This window comes from Phaenicophaeus curvirostris, chromosome 3, assembly GCF_032191515.1.
Source record: "Phaenicophaeus curvirostris isolate KB17595 chromosome 3, BPBGC_Pcur_1.0, whole genome shotgun sequence".
NCBI classification, from domain to species: Eukaryota; Metazoa; Chordata; class Aves; order Cuculiformes; family Cuculidae; genus Phaenicophaeus; species Phaenicophaeus curvirostris.
Genome location: NC_091394.1, coordinates 65,740,922 through 65,754,542, shown reverse-complemented (window position 1 = coordinate 65,754,542; position 13,621 = coordinate 65,740,922). Strand labels below are relative to the sequence as shown.

Sequence of the window (13,621 nt, the reverse complement as noted above, 5' to 3'; positions counted from 1 at the left end):
TGTCTCAGGGGGTCCAAGTACCCACATGTAGACAGTAATATAATAGACTGTTACCTCCCATCTGTAGGCAGCTTTAGGAGACCAGATGTCTCCTGACTTAGTAGCTAACTATGTGCAAATCGAAGTGTGCAAAGCTGACATATTTTTGCAGTCACCTCACTACTTACTTTTGGGATTTGAGTTTTGACTAACATGATCAGGTCCCATTAATCCTGAAAACCTCTTAGGACTGGAGAGAACTGAAAATTAGAATCCAAATCTTTGTGTTTTAGGAAGTTACTTGGGGATTCATCCTGCTTTCCTTGTGCACCTGCAAGTACAGATTCTTCTGTTTGTTCTAGAAACAGAGATTAAGAAAAAAAAAAGAAGGAAGCAAATGAAAAACATGACACAAGCAAATGTTCCTGGATGTGTGGGATGCGCCCTGAAATGAGAAGCGCCTGTACGAATAAATTGTGTCCGGTGGCCCCAGGCCATCCCCACCCACTGGGCTGTGTGGAAGTAGATGGAGGTGCTCTGGGACAGCTGTGCAGGTCATTGCTGTGTGAGTTACTGCTGTACAGGCCATGGCTCTGCAGTTCCCAGCTGTGTGGGTCACTGCTGTGCAGGGCACTGCTAGATGGGACATTGCCATGCCGATCAGTCCTGTGAGGGCCACCACTGTGTAGGTCATGGCAGTGTGATACTGCTGTGCATGATATTGTTTTGCAGCTCACCACTGCGTGAAACAATGCTGTGCAGGATATTGCTGTGTGGGAGGGACATCAATGTGTGGGACATTGCTGTGGGGGTCACTGGAGTGTGAGACACTACTGTGGATATGGCTACGATGGTTATGAGAGTCATCACCATGTGGGACGTTGCTACGGGAGTCACTGGAGTGTGAGACACCACCGTGGATATGGTTATGATGGCTATGAGGGTCATCACCGTATGGGACGTTGCTGTGGGAGTCAGTGGAGTGTGAGACACTATCACTCTGAGGGTCATCACCATGTGGGACATGGTCGTGGGAGTCACTGGAGTGTGAGACACTATGGCTATGAGGTTCATCACTGTGTGGGACGTTGTGGGAGTCACTGGAGTGTGAGACCCTGCTGTCGATGTGGTGACGAGGGTCATCACGGCGTGGGACGTTGCTGCGGGGCCGTCGCCGTGGGCCGCGCCGGGGGGGCCGTGGGGGCGCGGCAGCCGTGTCCGCGCGGGTCCCGCCGCCAGACGCGTCACGGCGCGGGACACCCCCGGGCGGGTGGCCGCCCGCACCGACCCCCCCGCCGGGCCCCGGGGGCGGCTCCGGCGGTCCCCGCGCGGCGGGTCGGCGCCGGGGGGGCCGGGCAGCCCCGCGCCCACGCCCGCCCCGCTCGGGCCGAGCCCGGGAGCGGCCGCAGCCCTGCGGCGGGGCGGCGCGGGGATGGGCGGCGCGGCGCTGTCGGGAGCGCTGTGGCTGGGGCTGCTGTGGGCCGGCGGCGGGGCGGGGGGCGGCTGCGCGGGGAAGTGCTGCGAGGGCCGGGACGCCGCGTGTGTCGGCGAGGGATGGAGGGAGGGAGGAGGCTACGGGACCTGCTACTGCGACGGAGGGTGCCGGCGAGCCGGGGACTGCTGCCGCGACCACGGCCAGGCGTGCCCGGGTAGGTGCGTCTTCCCCGCGCGGGGTCCCGTGCTCCGGCTGCTCTTCCAGGCGGCGCTCCGAGGGCTGGAGGCGCCCCTGGGGTTTGGAGGTGGGGAGTGCTGTACCGGGGCACCGGCTGCGAGGGGGATCTGCAAGGACAAAGTCTCCCCGGCATCACCATCCTCCCCGCTATCCTACACCTGGTTCGGGGCAATCCCCCGCTCCAATACTCGATGGGGGATGATGTGAGTGAGAGCAGCCCCGCGGAGAAGGACCTGGGGGTGCTGGCTAATGACGGGCTCTACGTGAGCCGGCAGTGAGCGCTCGCAGCCCAGAAGGCTAATTGTATCCTGGGCTGCATCAAAAGAAGCATGGCCAGCAGGTCGAGGGAGGTGATTCTGCCCCTCTGTTCCTCTCTTGTGAGACCTCATCTGGAGTACTGTGTCCAGTTCTGGAATCCTCAGCATAAGAAGGACATGGAACTGTTTGAACAGGTCCAGAGGAGGGCTACAAGCATGATCCGAGGGCTGGAGCACCCTCCACACAAGGACAGGCTGAGAGAGTTGGGGTTGTTCTGCCTGGAGAAGAAAAGGCTCCGAGGAGAACTTACAGCGACTTTCCAATACCTGAAGAGGGCCTACAAGAAAGCTGGGGAGGGACTGTTTACAAAGGCTTGTAGTGATAGGATGAGGGTCAATGGGTATAAACTGGAGAGGGGCAGATTTAGACTAGACATAAGGAAGAATTTCTTAACCATGAGAGTGGTGAGGCACTGGCACAGGTTGCCCAGGGAAGCTGTGGATACCCCATCCCTGGAGGTGTTCAAGGCTGAGTTCAATAGGGCCTTGGGCAGCCTGGTCTAGTGAGAGGTGTCCTTGCCCATGGCAGGGGAGTTGGAACTAGATGATCTTTAAGGTCCCTTCCATCCCAAACTATTGTATGATTCTATGGTTCTGTGATTCTATGATTCTTATCACCATCCTCCCTGGTATCACCATCCTCAGGGCAAGGGCATGAGCAGGGACCAGGCTGGGGTCCCTGCTGTGTGGCAGTAGCAGCAGGCACCGATGTGGGAAGGTATTTTCTCACACCGGGCATTTGCTAGGTTTCTGGATCAGCTGTATTACAGTGCTCAGAGTTTGCCTGTCTGAAGTTATTTTCCCTCTAAAATGTGATGATGTCACTCATGCTTATCCCAAATACACATTGATTGCAGTCAGGATGTAGGATTACACAGACAACAGGGAGATGCATTTAGCACCATCCATGTTTTGGAGCTGATTCCTCATGCCTTACCAAACAAATATCAATCAAATAATTGGGGAAATGCCCAGGATGAAGTTTTTGTCCTCATTTCTATGGGCAGGAATACACAAGGATCCACTGTCAAGGCAAGGCAAGGACGTAAAAATGACTGTAGGGGAACAAGTGAGGAGGGGAAGTCCTGGCTCCTGGGAGAGCAGTGGAAAGGAGGGGAAAGGGGCCCAGTTTTACCAAACTGGTCTCGGCAGCCTTGTAGGTATTTGCACCCCCTCTTTCCATGGTATTTCTGCCCTTCACAGTGTTCAGTTTGTCCTCCCTCCCTCCATCTGCAGAGGGACACTGCTCTTGCTTTACAGGTGCAGCACTAGTACTCAGTGAGCCAAATGTCTCTTCCTGGCTGGCTGCCACATCAGCCTACAGCCAAAAAGTCTTGAGTCTCCCCTGCACAGTCCTGCTAATTAGGATGTATTTAGCAAGCTCAGCGCTGTGCTGACATACCTACATAGCTTTGGGACCCAAGTTGGCTTGCGTCTGCCTCGTTTGGGGAGGGAGAGCATGACTGTCAGTGTAGACCCATCCTAGGTGATGTAAAGCTGCATAAAAGTGCTCAGCAGAGCAGAACTCGGACCCCAGCTCTCCAGTCCAGGGAACAAGGTCTGTTCTCTAACTGCTAAATAGTTTCTCCAGAATAATAGAAGGGAAAAAATGCATGACAAGGTCTGACAGAAGGCAGTAACTTTCTTTAAAATTAGCATTTTTTAATGTATTTGTCTTTCCTTCAGGAAAATCAGTAGGGGGAGAACTGACAAGAAGCTTGCTTGTCATATCGTCATAGCATATTACACCTTTTCAGTAAATCAAATGACATTTAATGGTCAGGTATAACAGGAGAGGGTTAATAAAGGTGTGTAGTGCTAGCATTAAAATGGAGCTGTAGTCTGATAAAAATTTCTATGTTCAAAAAGAAGCTCAAACTTGTGCTCAAGAAATGTTAGTTTAGGCACTTCTCTTACTATAACTTCGGACACCTGATGTTATTGTTACTGAGATAGCATCTTTTGTCTCAAGCTCAGTGGTTGCCTTGAAAGTCATGATGTTTGTTCTGTGTCTGTCCTGTATCCTACAGGGACAGCGGGTGCTTTAGATCCAGGCAGAAAGATGGAGACTGAGTGAAGTGTCTCTGTATCTCCCTCCTGCACCAGAGCTGGAATTTGATAATCTTCAGAATTTGACAATCTTTGGAATTTGACAGTCTTTGGTGGCCCAGTTCTGGGAGCTAAACCCTATTTCTTTTTCCAGATTGCTTGTTTCTGGCTGGCTTGCCTCCCTGCACTGTTTTGCTGCCTGGTCGTGCAGGCACCAGTGCTAGTACGAGCAAAGGGAGCAGAACGCTTTGCATGGGTGTATCATGGGCGGATAGAACTTCGGCAGCCTGGCAAGTTGGTCCTATAACTCATACATCCACAAACTGCAAAATTGATCACAAGAAGTCATTCTTTTGAAGGCAAATAATCATATATACTTTCTATTGCAAGTTATGTTTTGTATAAACAGAAATTTCAAATAGTACCAGTGGGATTTTTATCAACTTAGAGAATTATGGCCAGAAAATCTAAAGTCGTTTTTGTTCCTGTCGAACGCTGAGGCCTCACCGTTGAGGGTTTCTAAATTCTACCAATGTGTTTAATGACATGGCAGGTGCTTATTGGCATGATTCATTCCAAAATACCATTTTGAATGTAGAGTTCAAAAATGTAAAACAGAGATGTGAAGGAGGTTGACCAATGACTCTTGTGCTACAGCTTGTTTGCCAGCCTGTTAGCCAGTCATGATTTCAGCACTTAACTGAAATGACATTTCATCCCACTGCAAATATTTAAAGGCTGAATTATTTGAGGAAAGTGCCTACATCCTCAAGTGTATGTAATCAAGAAATGTGTTAGGAGTAGTACAAAATCAATGCTCCAGAATAATAGAAACCACTGAGAGGAGGGGCATCCTAAATCTACCAGTGCCATGGTTAATTTCTGTCATGCCTAAAAATTGTACTAGGTCTGGAACTTTGTAAGTAGATGGCTCAGCAGAAGTCTGTGAGCTGCTGAACCTAGGTTCAAGGGTTTTAAAATCATTTCCTTACAGGTCTTTTAAAATACTTTTCTTATAGTTCTAAAGATGAAGAAAGAACATTTTTGTACGTAGAGAGCATTTAAAATAGAAACTACTCTACAATGGAAAAGCCTGAAAAAGGAATGACCTCAGTATTTGAATGGAAGTGGTTATTCTGAGAAAATCCACAGATCCTTATACATTACAACATATGTTGTGCTGTGATTCAGTGAAGATATTGTAATCTTCTTTTCTCCAGAGATGGGAAAAAATAAATAGAATGTGACACAGAAAAATACCTGTGATTCACTGTGCTGTACATGGGGGCTAGGGAACAACCACTCAGGCTGTGTTTCATAGGATAGCAGTGTAATTTTTCTGTGGTTTTTTTTTGTTTTTGTTTTTTTTTTTTAACTTCCAAGTGTCTCATTAACTTCCACATTATGGTAGGTACCTGAGCACAAATCTTGTCCTTCAAGTTCTTTTGACCTGGATTCTTCTCTCATTGAAATAAATCATCATTTACCATCATTATGTTTACTAAGCTGGACAGTTATGACATAGACTGAGACTATAAAGGTGTAGCAATGGGTTCCCAATACTCCTTTTTGTATTTCAAGAGATGGCATAATTCCTTTTATGTTAGCTCTGGGATCTGTTCTCTGTCATGCTAGGGAATTTGACATCTTTCCAATGAGGCACAAAACTGATGTACTGTCCCTTAATAGTTGCTGCATATTGACAGCATAAGTGACATTATCCACTGGCTAAATTCCATTCTAGCAACCCAATATTCTTATTATTCCACTTGACTAAGGCGATTCATACTTCTTGTTCTAAATCTCGATGACCATAAAATTGCCATGTATTGCTGCAGATGTCCAATATTTCAGTCAGCTTGGTTTAATTCTAGTAAGATGTGAAGTCATTGCTTTATTTGTTATGCAGCTATTTAGTCCCTTTGGGAGTTTTCTGCATGGAAAATGTGATATTAGACTTAATGCTGTCTGCATATCAAGGTGCTAATCTGGGATTAAAATTCTTACTTTTGTAGGTCATTTATACAGCCAACTTGGAAGAGAGTCAACAGTTAAGGAAACCAGGCTAGATGACAATGTCCTTTTGGTACTACAGGTAGAATTTAGATATGCAATCAAACAATGAAGTCTATGTTTGTACTATTAAAGGGAGGGATGGGGTAGCAAGGCTCTGTGGCCAGGTGATAGACTTTGATGTCCATACTACATTTAGCACTTGTCCTGGTTATCCCATGGCTGGGGATGGGAAGGGGTCTGAGACATTTTTGCTACCGCTGCTTTTCCTTTTTTCTAGTTCAAAATTCTTCAAGCAAATGTTTGAAGGTTGTGCTGTTACATGTTAGAGTGGTGCCTTCACAGCCACAGAGACTGTGTCATGTGCCTCAGGGTGCCGGGAAGTGTCTGAGGGCAGTGCCTGGTGGTGCAGTGGCAGGTATCTTAATACAGCAAAGGGAGCCATATGCTTTTCCTGTGCTATTTTCCAGTGTTGTTCTAGACATCATAGCCAGGAGCTGTCTGCAGAGTGTTTACCAGTAAGTAGAACATGATGGAGAATGTTCAGTTGTTAAACAGGATGGACAACTGGTGGCCCAATGCCCAGGGTTCTCTGTGGGTCTGTTTCAGTGGAGTTCCTGAGGGCATGGGGTGCAGCATTCTTGACCGCTCCTATGCCTGGCACTGTTGGGCTAATCAAAATTGGGTGTTTGGTCAGAAAAGGAGCGCAGAGAGAGGAAAGGAGAGGAATTTTAATAGTGCAGTAAGGACATCTGCCAGGTTGTTTATCTGCTTTAGGATATCTCTCATAGTGCAAGAAATCAGAGACATTGTGACAGAGCTAACCGAGCAATTTGTGTCTTATGAAAAGAGTCACAAACACCAAAGAGGTTACCACATTTTACCTTTTCTTTGCAATGTTTTGTACTGGCAGAATCCTAGGGAGATTCAACACTGCAACACTGATACAAGTACGTAACCAGTGGTTAAGCTGTAAAGCTTCTCGGGGATTTAAATTGTAATCAGGAAATACAGAAAAAAAAGATCGAAAACATGTGATATGTTCCATTACAAGCTAATGGGAAACAGCACGCATGGGGAAGGAAAAAGTTTCATTGAACTAGATAATGAGAGGCATGACCGAAACCAATTCAGAATTTAAGATATCTCAACCATTGATTACAACATATATTTTGTACCATTTTCTTAATGGTATTAAGAAATATTTTAATATTGAAAAACTGTCTTTATAAAGGGGTGGAAAAGCAAGGTAAAATGTGATGCACACTACATGGAAAATAATTTTAAGCCCATCTGCAAGATGCAATGAAAACAAGTCTTTGACAAAGTGGGGAATTTCCATATCAATAAGAAATTAAAATTAACATGGGCATATTTAGGTTTTTAAAATCTATTATGTGCTAGTATTTCAATTACAACTTTCTTGAACAAGCAAGCCTATCAGAGTATAAATACCAGCTAATGGACTTGTACACAGTGCTGCAATGTTCTGACTGCTTGTCTCATTTCACAGTTAAGGAAAGCCGCAGACCCAGCCATTTGCTGTTTGTCCAGCAGCAGACTGCGTACACACAGGAAAGCTGGTACTGCTGCTGGTGTCCGGGCATTCCCTCTGGATAAACACACACTGACAAAAGGGGAAGCGGCCCAGAGGAATGTGGCTGCCCAACCTGGAGCACCTACCAGGTGGCCTTCAGGAGAAGAAGCTACTGGGAATGAACCACTGTTCCGATTAAATGTCCTCATAGGCCACAGGTGGAGGACTCCTTGTGTAGGGAAATCAGTGCTTCTCCTCAGAGGATTCTTCCTTTTGAGGGAGGCTCATGTGCAAGACATTTTTCTTACCTGTTCTTTCACTGCTTTGCCTGCCAAGGCTATGTAGTCTTGAAGTTCCTTGTCAGAGGGGTTGTGTTTATTCTATCAATAAGCAACCAGAGATCATCCTCATCCAGCTCCTCAGGGGTCAGTGCTCTATATATTTTTGAAGAGCTGTAGTATTCATTTTGGCTACTAAAAGTGAAATTGTTAGGCCACAAAGCTTTCAAAACCTGGTGCTTGATGTTCCTGGAGACGGGGCGAAGGAAAGTTCACTTTCATGGAAAGATGTGAAACAGCTGTATTTTTTTTACTGTTGTGTACTGTGTTAATGGATAAATAAAATGAAGCCTTGTGTGTTATGTAGCTTCTTATTCAGGAATAATGTGTCCATCACCTGTTTCTGTATTCTGGGAATCGGGCTGCAAAACCTTTTCTCCCAGATTATTTGCATCGACCTGGAAGTTATCTGGCATATTGTCCATGCTTACATGAGTAAGGTTAGTGCAAAGCTACTGCTTTGCCAGGATATAAATGAGAAGCACAAGAAAAAATAGAATTCTACATCGGGAAAAATGTGTATCATGCTTAATATAGATGAGACCTACAAGAAGTATGCCGTCATTATTAGATGCACTGCAAATAAAATAAGGAATGAAATGGCTAGTGAATAACAGATAAGACAGATCTGAGCATTTCTGAGTTTCAAGACAATACTGAAACTAAGAGGTGCTTAGTCTACCTTATTTCTCTCTTCTGGAAAGATTACAGAAAGCAACAAATGTGAAATAACAACTCATTCTTTACATAATATGATGATTTAGTTTTTTTCTAAAGAACCTGCATGTTATTTAATCAAAAAGGTGTCAAAGGCCATACATAAACTGGGATAGAAGTTTGAACAGGTGCCAGAAAAATAACACAGATGGCAAAACAAAGCATTTTTCTTTTTTTCTTCATCTGAGACCTTTAGTTAGGTCACATAATATATAAGAATTTAACAGATGAAGAGGGAAGGTTGTTGTAGTCTTGGTAGTCTTCTCTGGCTGTTAGTCTGTGTTAGGAGAGACCAAAGGTACAAGTGTATGTACTATTGATGCTCTGCCTGGGGGAAATGCAGTTTCTTAGGATTCAAAGTTTGCTGACAAAATAACTGCACTTTCTCCATAATATTTTGGTCAGGCTCAGAGGAAGTTTGTGATCCGTGAGTACTAAAATGCAAACACCCAATAGACTTTTTATAGTTGGGAATGAGTAAAATAGGGTCTTAAAATCACAGCTTAACACATTTAATTTAGTACATTTAAATATATATATTGTTGTAAAGCTCTACCTGTATCAGTAGATATACAGACACAGCAACACAACTCTACATGCATTCCTGCATTTTTTTCTGAGATTGAACATAGCCAAAGTTGTCTTTAAAAATTGTCTTTGCGGCAAGGACCATGGAGCAGGATACCCTGGGTTAAACAGGGCAACAAAGTGGTGGCAGTGGACCTTATTTCAACATTGAGCACAAGGGGTTAGAAATCAATCTGAGAGGAATCAAGAGGGCTGGAAGGTTTCCTGAATTCTGTTTCTTTATGTTCTAGCCCTTAAAAAAAAATCTGGTGGTGTAGTAACTGCTAAGTTAGGTCAGACCACTCGCTAGTCTAGATAATCCATGAGCTGGAGTCCTTCAAGGCTAATGCCGTGTCATACAGAACTCCACAGCTGTAGTGAAGAGTTTCTGTGAGGAGCTGTTTCTTGCTGGACAAGGGATGGAACGAGGAGACAAGCACTACAGGCAGGTTTGAATATTAAATTTGAAGATGCAAACTCCTAGAAGAAGACTTAAAACCTTATAAATGAAAATATGCAAGAACAAAAAAAAACCCCAGACACAGTCTTATTACTCAAGCTTCTGAGAGTAATTAGGATAAAACAGAAGTCTTGCCTACTAGTAATGTGTTAATACTATATTGCAGCTCTTCCATGTGTTGTGGGGGAGTGGAGTCACTGGAGTGGCTGCGCAGAACAATGTCAACCTGATCTGCGGATACGTAGGCGCTATGTACAACAGGAACCTAAAAATGGTGGGGAACCTTGTCCTGCTCTAGAGGAGAAGGCTGGCTGCCTGGAATACCTGACTTACCAGGGAGAGGATTGTGGCTATGAACATGGTATTCTCTCTTTACTTTATTTGTAGCCCATCAAACCTTCATACATTTTACTGATGTCAATGAATAGGAAAAAAAAACCAACCCACATATCTGCAGCTAGCTGGTTAAAAATGCAATTTAAAACCTTGCTTTCTACTATCATATTGTTCTTTATTCTATTCTTGTATTTTTTCCTACTTAGGCTTTTTCTAGCTTCTATTAAGTAAACAACTAAGCTGCATATATTCTTTCAGTTTCTTGATTTAAGCCCTTAAGTAAGTATGAAATTATCTCTGTGCAGTTATAACACAAATTCAGTAGGAAACTGCCAACAGAGCTCCTTGTAGGATTCCAGCACATGTTGTTTTCTCAAAGACTAGACTGCTAGATTTAAGAGTATTTCTTTTGAGTAAGAAGAGAGCTTAGCTGCAGGGATTGTTGAGGTCTGATGTTGCCAACGTTTTACCACTTTTTCAATAAAGTCAGTCAGCATCACCATCCACAAGCTACTGATTAATTCACCCACTGTTAAGAGTAATTGAAAGATGACTCAATTGTGCCTTATCGTAACTGTTTTCTTCCTCAGTCCCTGCTTTCATAACTACATCTGAATACAGTAAAGAAAGGAAACAACGAGCGGCATCTTTTCTCTGGCCTTCAGACAAAGAAGAAGCTGGGTAATCTACTTATCATATGCACATGGGTCATCTTGTTCAGTAGAAAATAGCTGGCTACAGAGGAAAATGTAATAAAATCTGCAACAATTACACAATAAGCTATAGCTTGTATTATTTTTCTGTCCTTCATTTGCATGTTCTATATGCTAATTGTCATGGCATACCTGAGGATAGTTGCTTTTGAAAGCAAACATTAAATAATGCTAAACTGAAGCTGAATGCATCTGTAAGTGTAAGTCTAAGGAACTAGATGGGCTGAATGCGATTAATTTCAAGATACAAGAAATGAAAAATTTTGCTCGGTAAAAACAGTTATGAACTTTAAATTAAACGATTACTGGGTCTGTAATGTTGATAATGCTTTTGCCTTACACTACTTTACCCAGAACAATAAACCCTGTCAGTATTCTTAAAGCATCTTTGCCATATTCTCTTTTAGGAGCATATAAGAAATAACATTGGTTAGTGAGATCTGTTTTTCAATGTAATTTAAGAATACAGAATGCAACCAGAAAGTGAGATTATACAGAAAGCATTGGAGTAGGGAACAGAATGAGAAATTGTTTGTGTAATGTCTTTAAGAATCCATTAATAAGAAACAGACTTGTTAAAAACGATGATTTCTAACTTGCATTTGACAAATACCATCTGTATGATATGCAAGTACATTTAAAGTGTACACCTTGCTTGCACTTTCTTTCATAACTAATATATATATAACCTTTTCTTTTGAGCAGATATTGTGTGGAATTTAAAACAGAAACACTTTCACACCACTGTGCTCTGGAGACTCGGCCATATGCTCGATGGATGCAGTACCTACGAGAAGGACATACTGTGTGTGTAACTTGCCAGCCTCCAGCTATGAATACTGACACACACCGCTGTTCTGGAGATGGCCATAATGCAGATGGGTAAAGAAAGCCATTTTTGTTAAGACTTCTCAAAAATGTCATTAAAAGCTGCATTTCTCATACCTAAGAAAGAAAACAGCATGTATCACTTGTAAAGCTCAGAAGATTTACCGTTTCCATTCTCACAGAATTTTTGTTTATTTATTTTTTTAAAAATCTAGATAAAATTGTGAAATAACCAGTATAGGAGTTCAGTGCTTTGAATACTTGATTGACTATTGTGAAAAGATGATGCAACCTCTGTAGTGCAAGAGGTCTTTTTACAGCTATGGGCAACTTTTACTTAAAAATGGTATTTCCTGGCACAATCCAAATCTCCTATAGGTGTTAAAACCCTAGAACAGCAATTTTGAAAGTAGACATTTAATATGCAGAGCAAATTTTTATTTGATCTATACATTTATTAATATGCATTCAACTTAATACCTGTACAACCAGCTACTGAATCCACCATCCTGCTTACTAAGGAATATAGTGACTGCAGCAAAATGCATTTTAAGAACTAGATGAGGTAATTTAAATCTTCCCTTACTAAGCAAGTCTAATCTTCTGATATATTTACAGCACAAACTAGTAACATGTTTTATATAGTTTTCAGTGTTCTAATTCCTCATTTATTGTCACGTTTCAGAAGTAAAATCTTACACTGGGAAGCAGTTGGCAACTCTCAGTGTCAAGGAACTTGGAAGAAGATTCGGCAACTGGAGCACTGTTCATGTCCCCTGGTGCATAGCTTTATTTTTACATAAAAGTTTAAAAAACCCCTTTAAAACAGCAACAACAAAGCAATTAAAATTAACACAAATGGCAAGAAACTTATACCTTTCTGCTGCATTTTCTGGAGCCTAAATAAACTTTAAAGGAATCGGAACTTGGGAAGAAGCATTTCAGAAAGCTCTCTCTGCCTTAATACAAAATGCTAAGACTGAGTTTTGTATTAGGACACTAGAAGCATGTTTCCGTGTTTCTGTCTTGTAATTAAAGAGCTTATGTTTCTAACTGTAGTAGCTGCTTTTCTTAAAGTTCTTGTTCTTTACCGACCACAGTCTTGTTTACAGGCATTGTTCCTACTCAAAAGTGAGCCAGCCAAACGTTCTCAAGTCTGAGAGTAGTCACTGTATTTGTTAAATAGCAAAGGTGAATAAAAATGAAGATTTGAGAGCTAAGACTGGATTTCGGTTTAGATCCTTTTTTCCCCTCTCAATATCATCTAGACAGTTGGTTATACTACAAAAGGATAAATATTGTACCTGGTAGTTTTTCATGTTCAGCCACCTTCATAAAAATATAAGACTAGCCAATGTTGTTAAGGAAGTGGTCTTGCTCAGAACTTCATGTCACTAACACACAGTGTGAACTTCATTGCAAAAACAAACCTAAACAAGACTTTGACTACTGCCTTGGCTAACATTACACAAAAGTACTAATTACTAGTTAAAACTGCTCAGGTACAATGTTTATTGTAGAAATCTGCCATAAAAGATCACTAGAAAGACTGCTATGCAGGTAGCTCAAATCATTGTTTTGTTACCTATTGCTTACCTTGAATTATTGTCACAGCTTTAAAGAAGCTGCATACTGCACTCTCATTTGTCACATACTTGTTTGTGACAAATATATATATAATATATATAATTTGTTATAATTTTCTTGAATTGTTGGCTTGCAGATGCTCTAGCATTCCTTGATGAAAGACAAATCTTTATTATCTCAAGATCTTGAAATTCATGATGTATGCTAAAAAAGAATTATGTTTTAGGTTTGAGAAAATTTGCTGTTAATATATTCAGCATCTCTGCAGAACCTAGAGACTACTGCTTGCTACTGTTTCTAGCAGCTGCAAGAAGAAACCACAGTGTTTGGTGGCAAGAATGAGGAAGGTCATCTGGCTGAGGTCTGATCCACAACAGGAGTGTGAAACAAACCTTTGTAACTGTACTTTACTATTTTATCTTAATGCAAAAAGGCCTCCAAAACAGGAGGCAGCAAGATTATCATAATACATCCTGAAGAAGAATATATTTCTTCCTTCACAGCCAGG

General features: G+C 42.6%; 1 protein-coding gene across 1 annotated transcript; it reads left to right on the top strand.

The window, feature by feature from the left end:
• Window positions 1-1,399: 1,399 nt before the first annotated feature.
• SBSPON (somatomedin B and thrombospondin type 1 domain containing) lies at window positions 1,400-12,615 on the top strand. The gene is made up of 5 exons (XM_069854270.1): window positions 1,400-1,628; window positions 9,816-10,010; window positions 10,576-10,666; window positions 11,404-11,580; window positions 12,212-12,615. The coding sequence occupies exons 1-5, from the start codon at window positions 1,412-1,414 to the stop codon at window positions 12,327-12,329; spliced, it is 798 nt and encodes a 265-aa protein (XP_069710371.1). The 5' UTR covers window positions 1,400-1,411; the 3' UTR covers window positions 12,330-12,615.
• The last annotated feature ends 1,006 nt before the right edge of the window (window positions 12,616-13,621 follow it).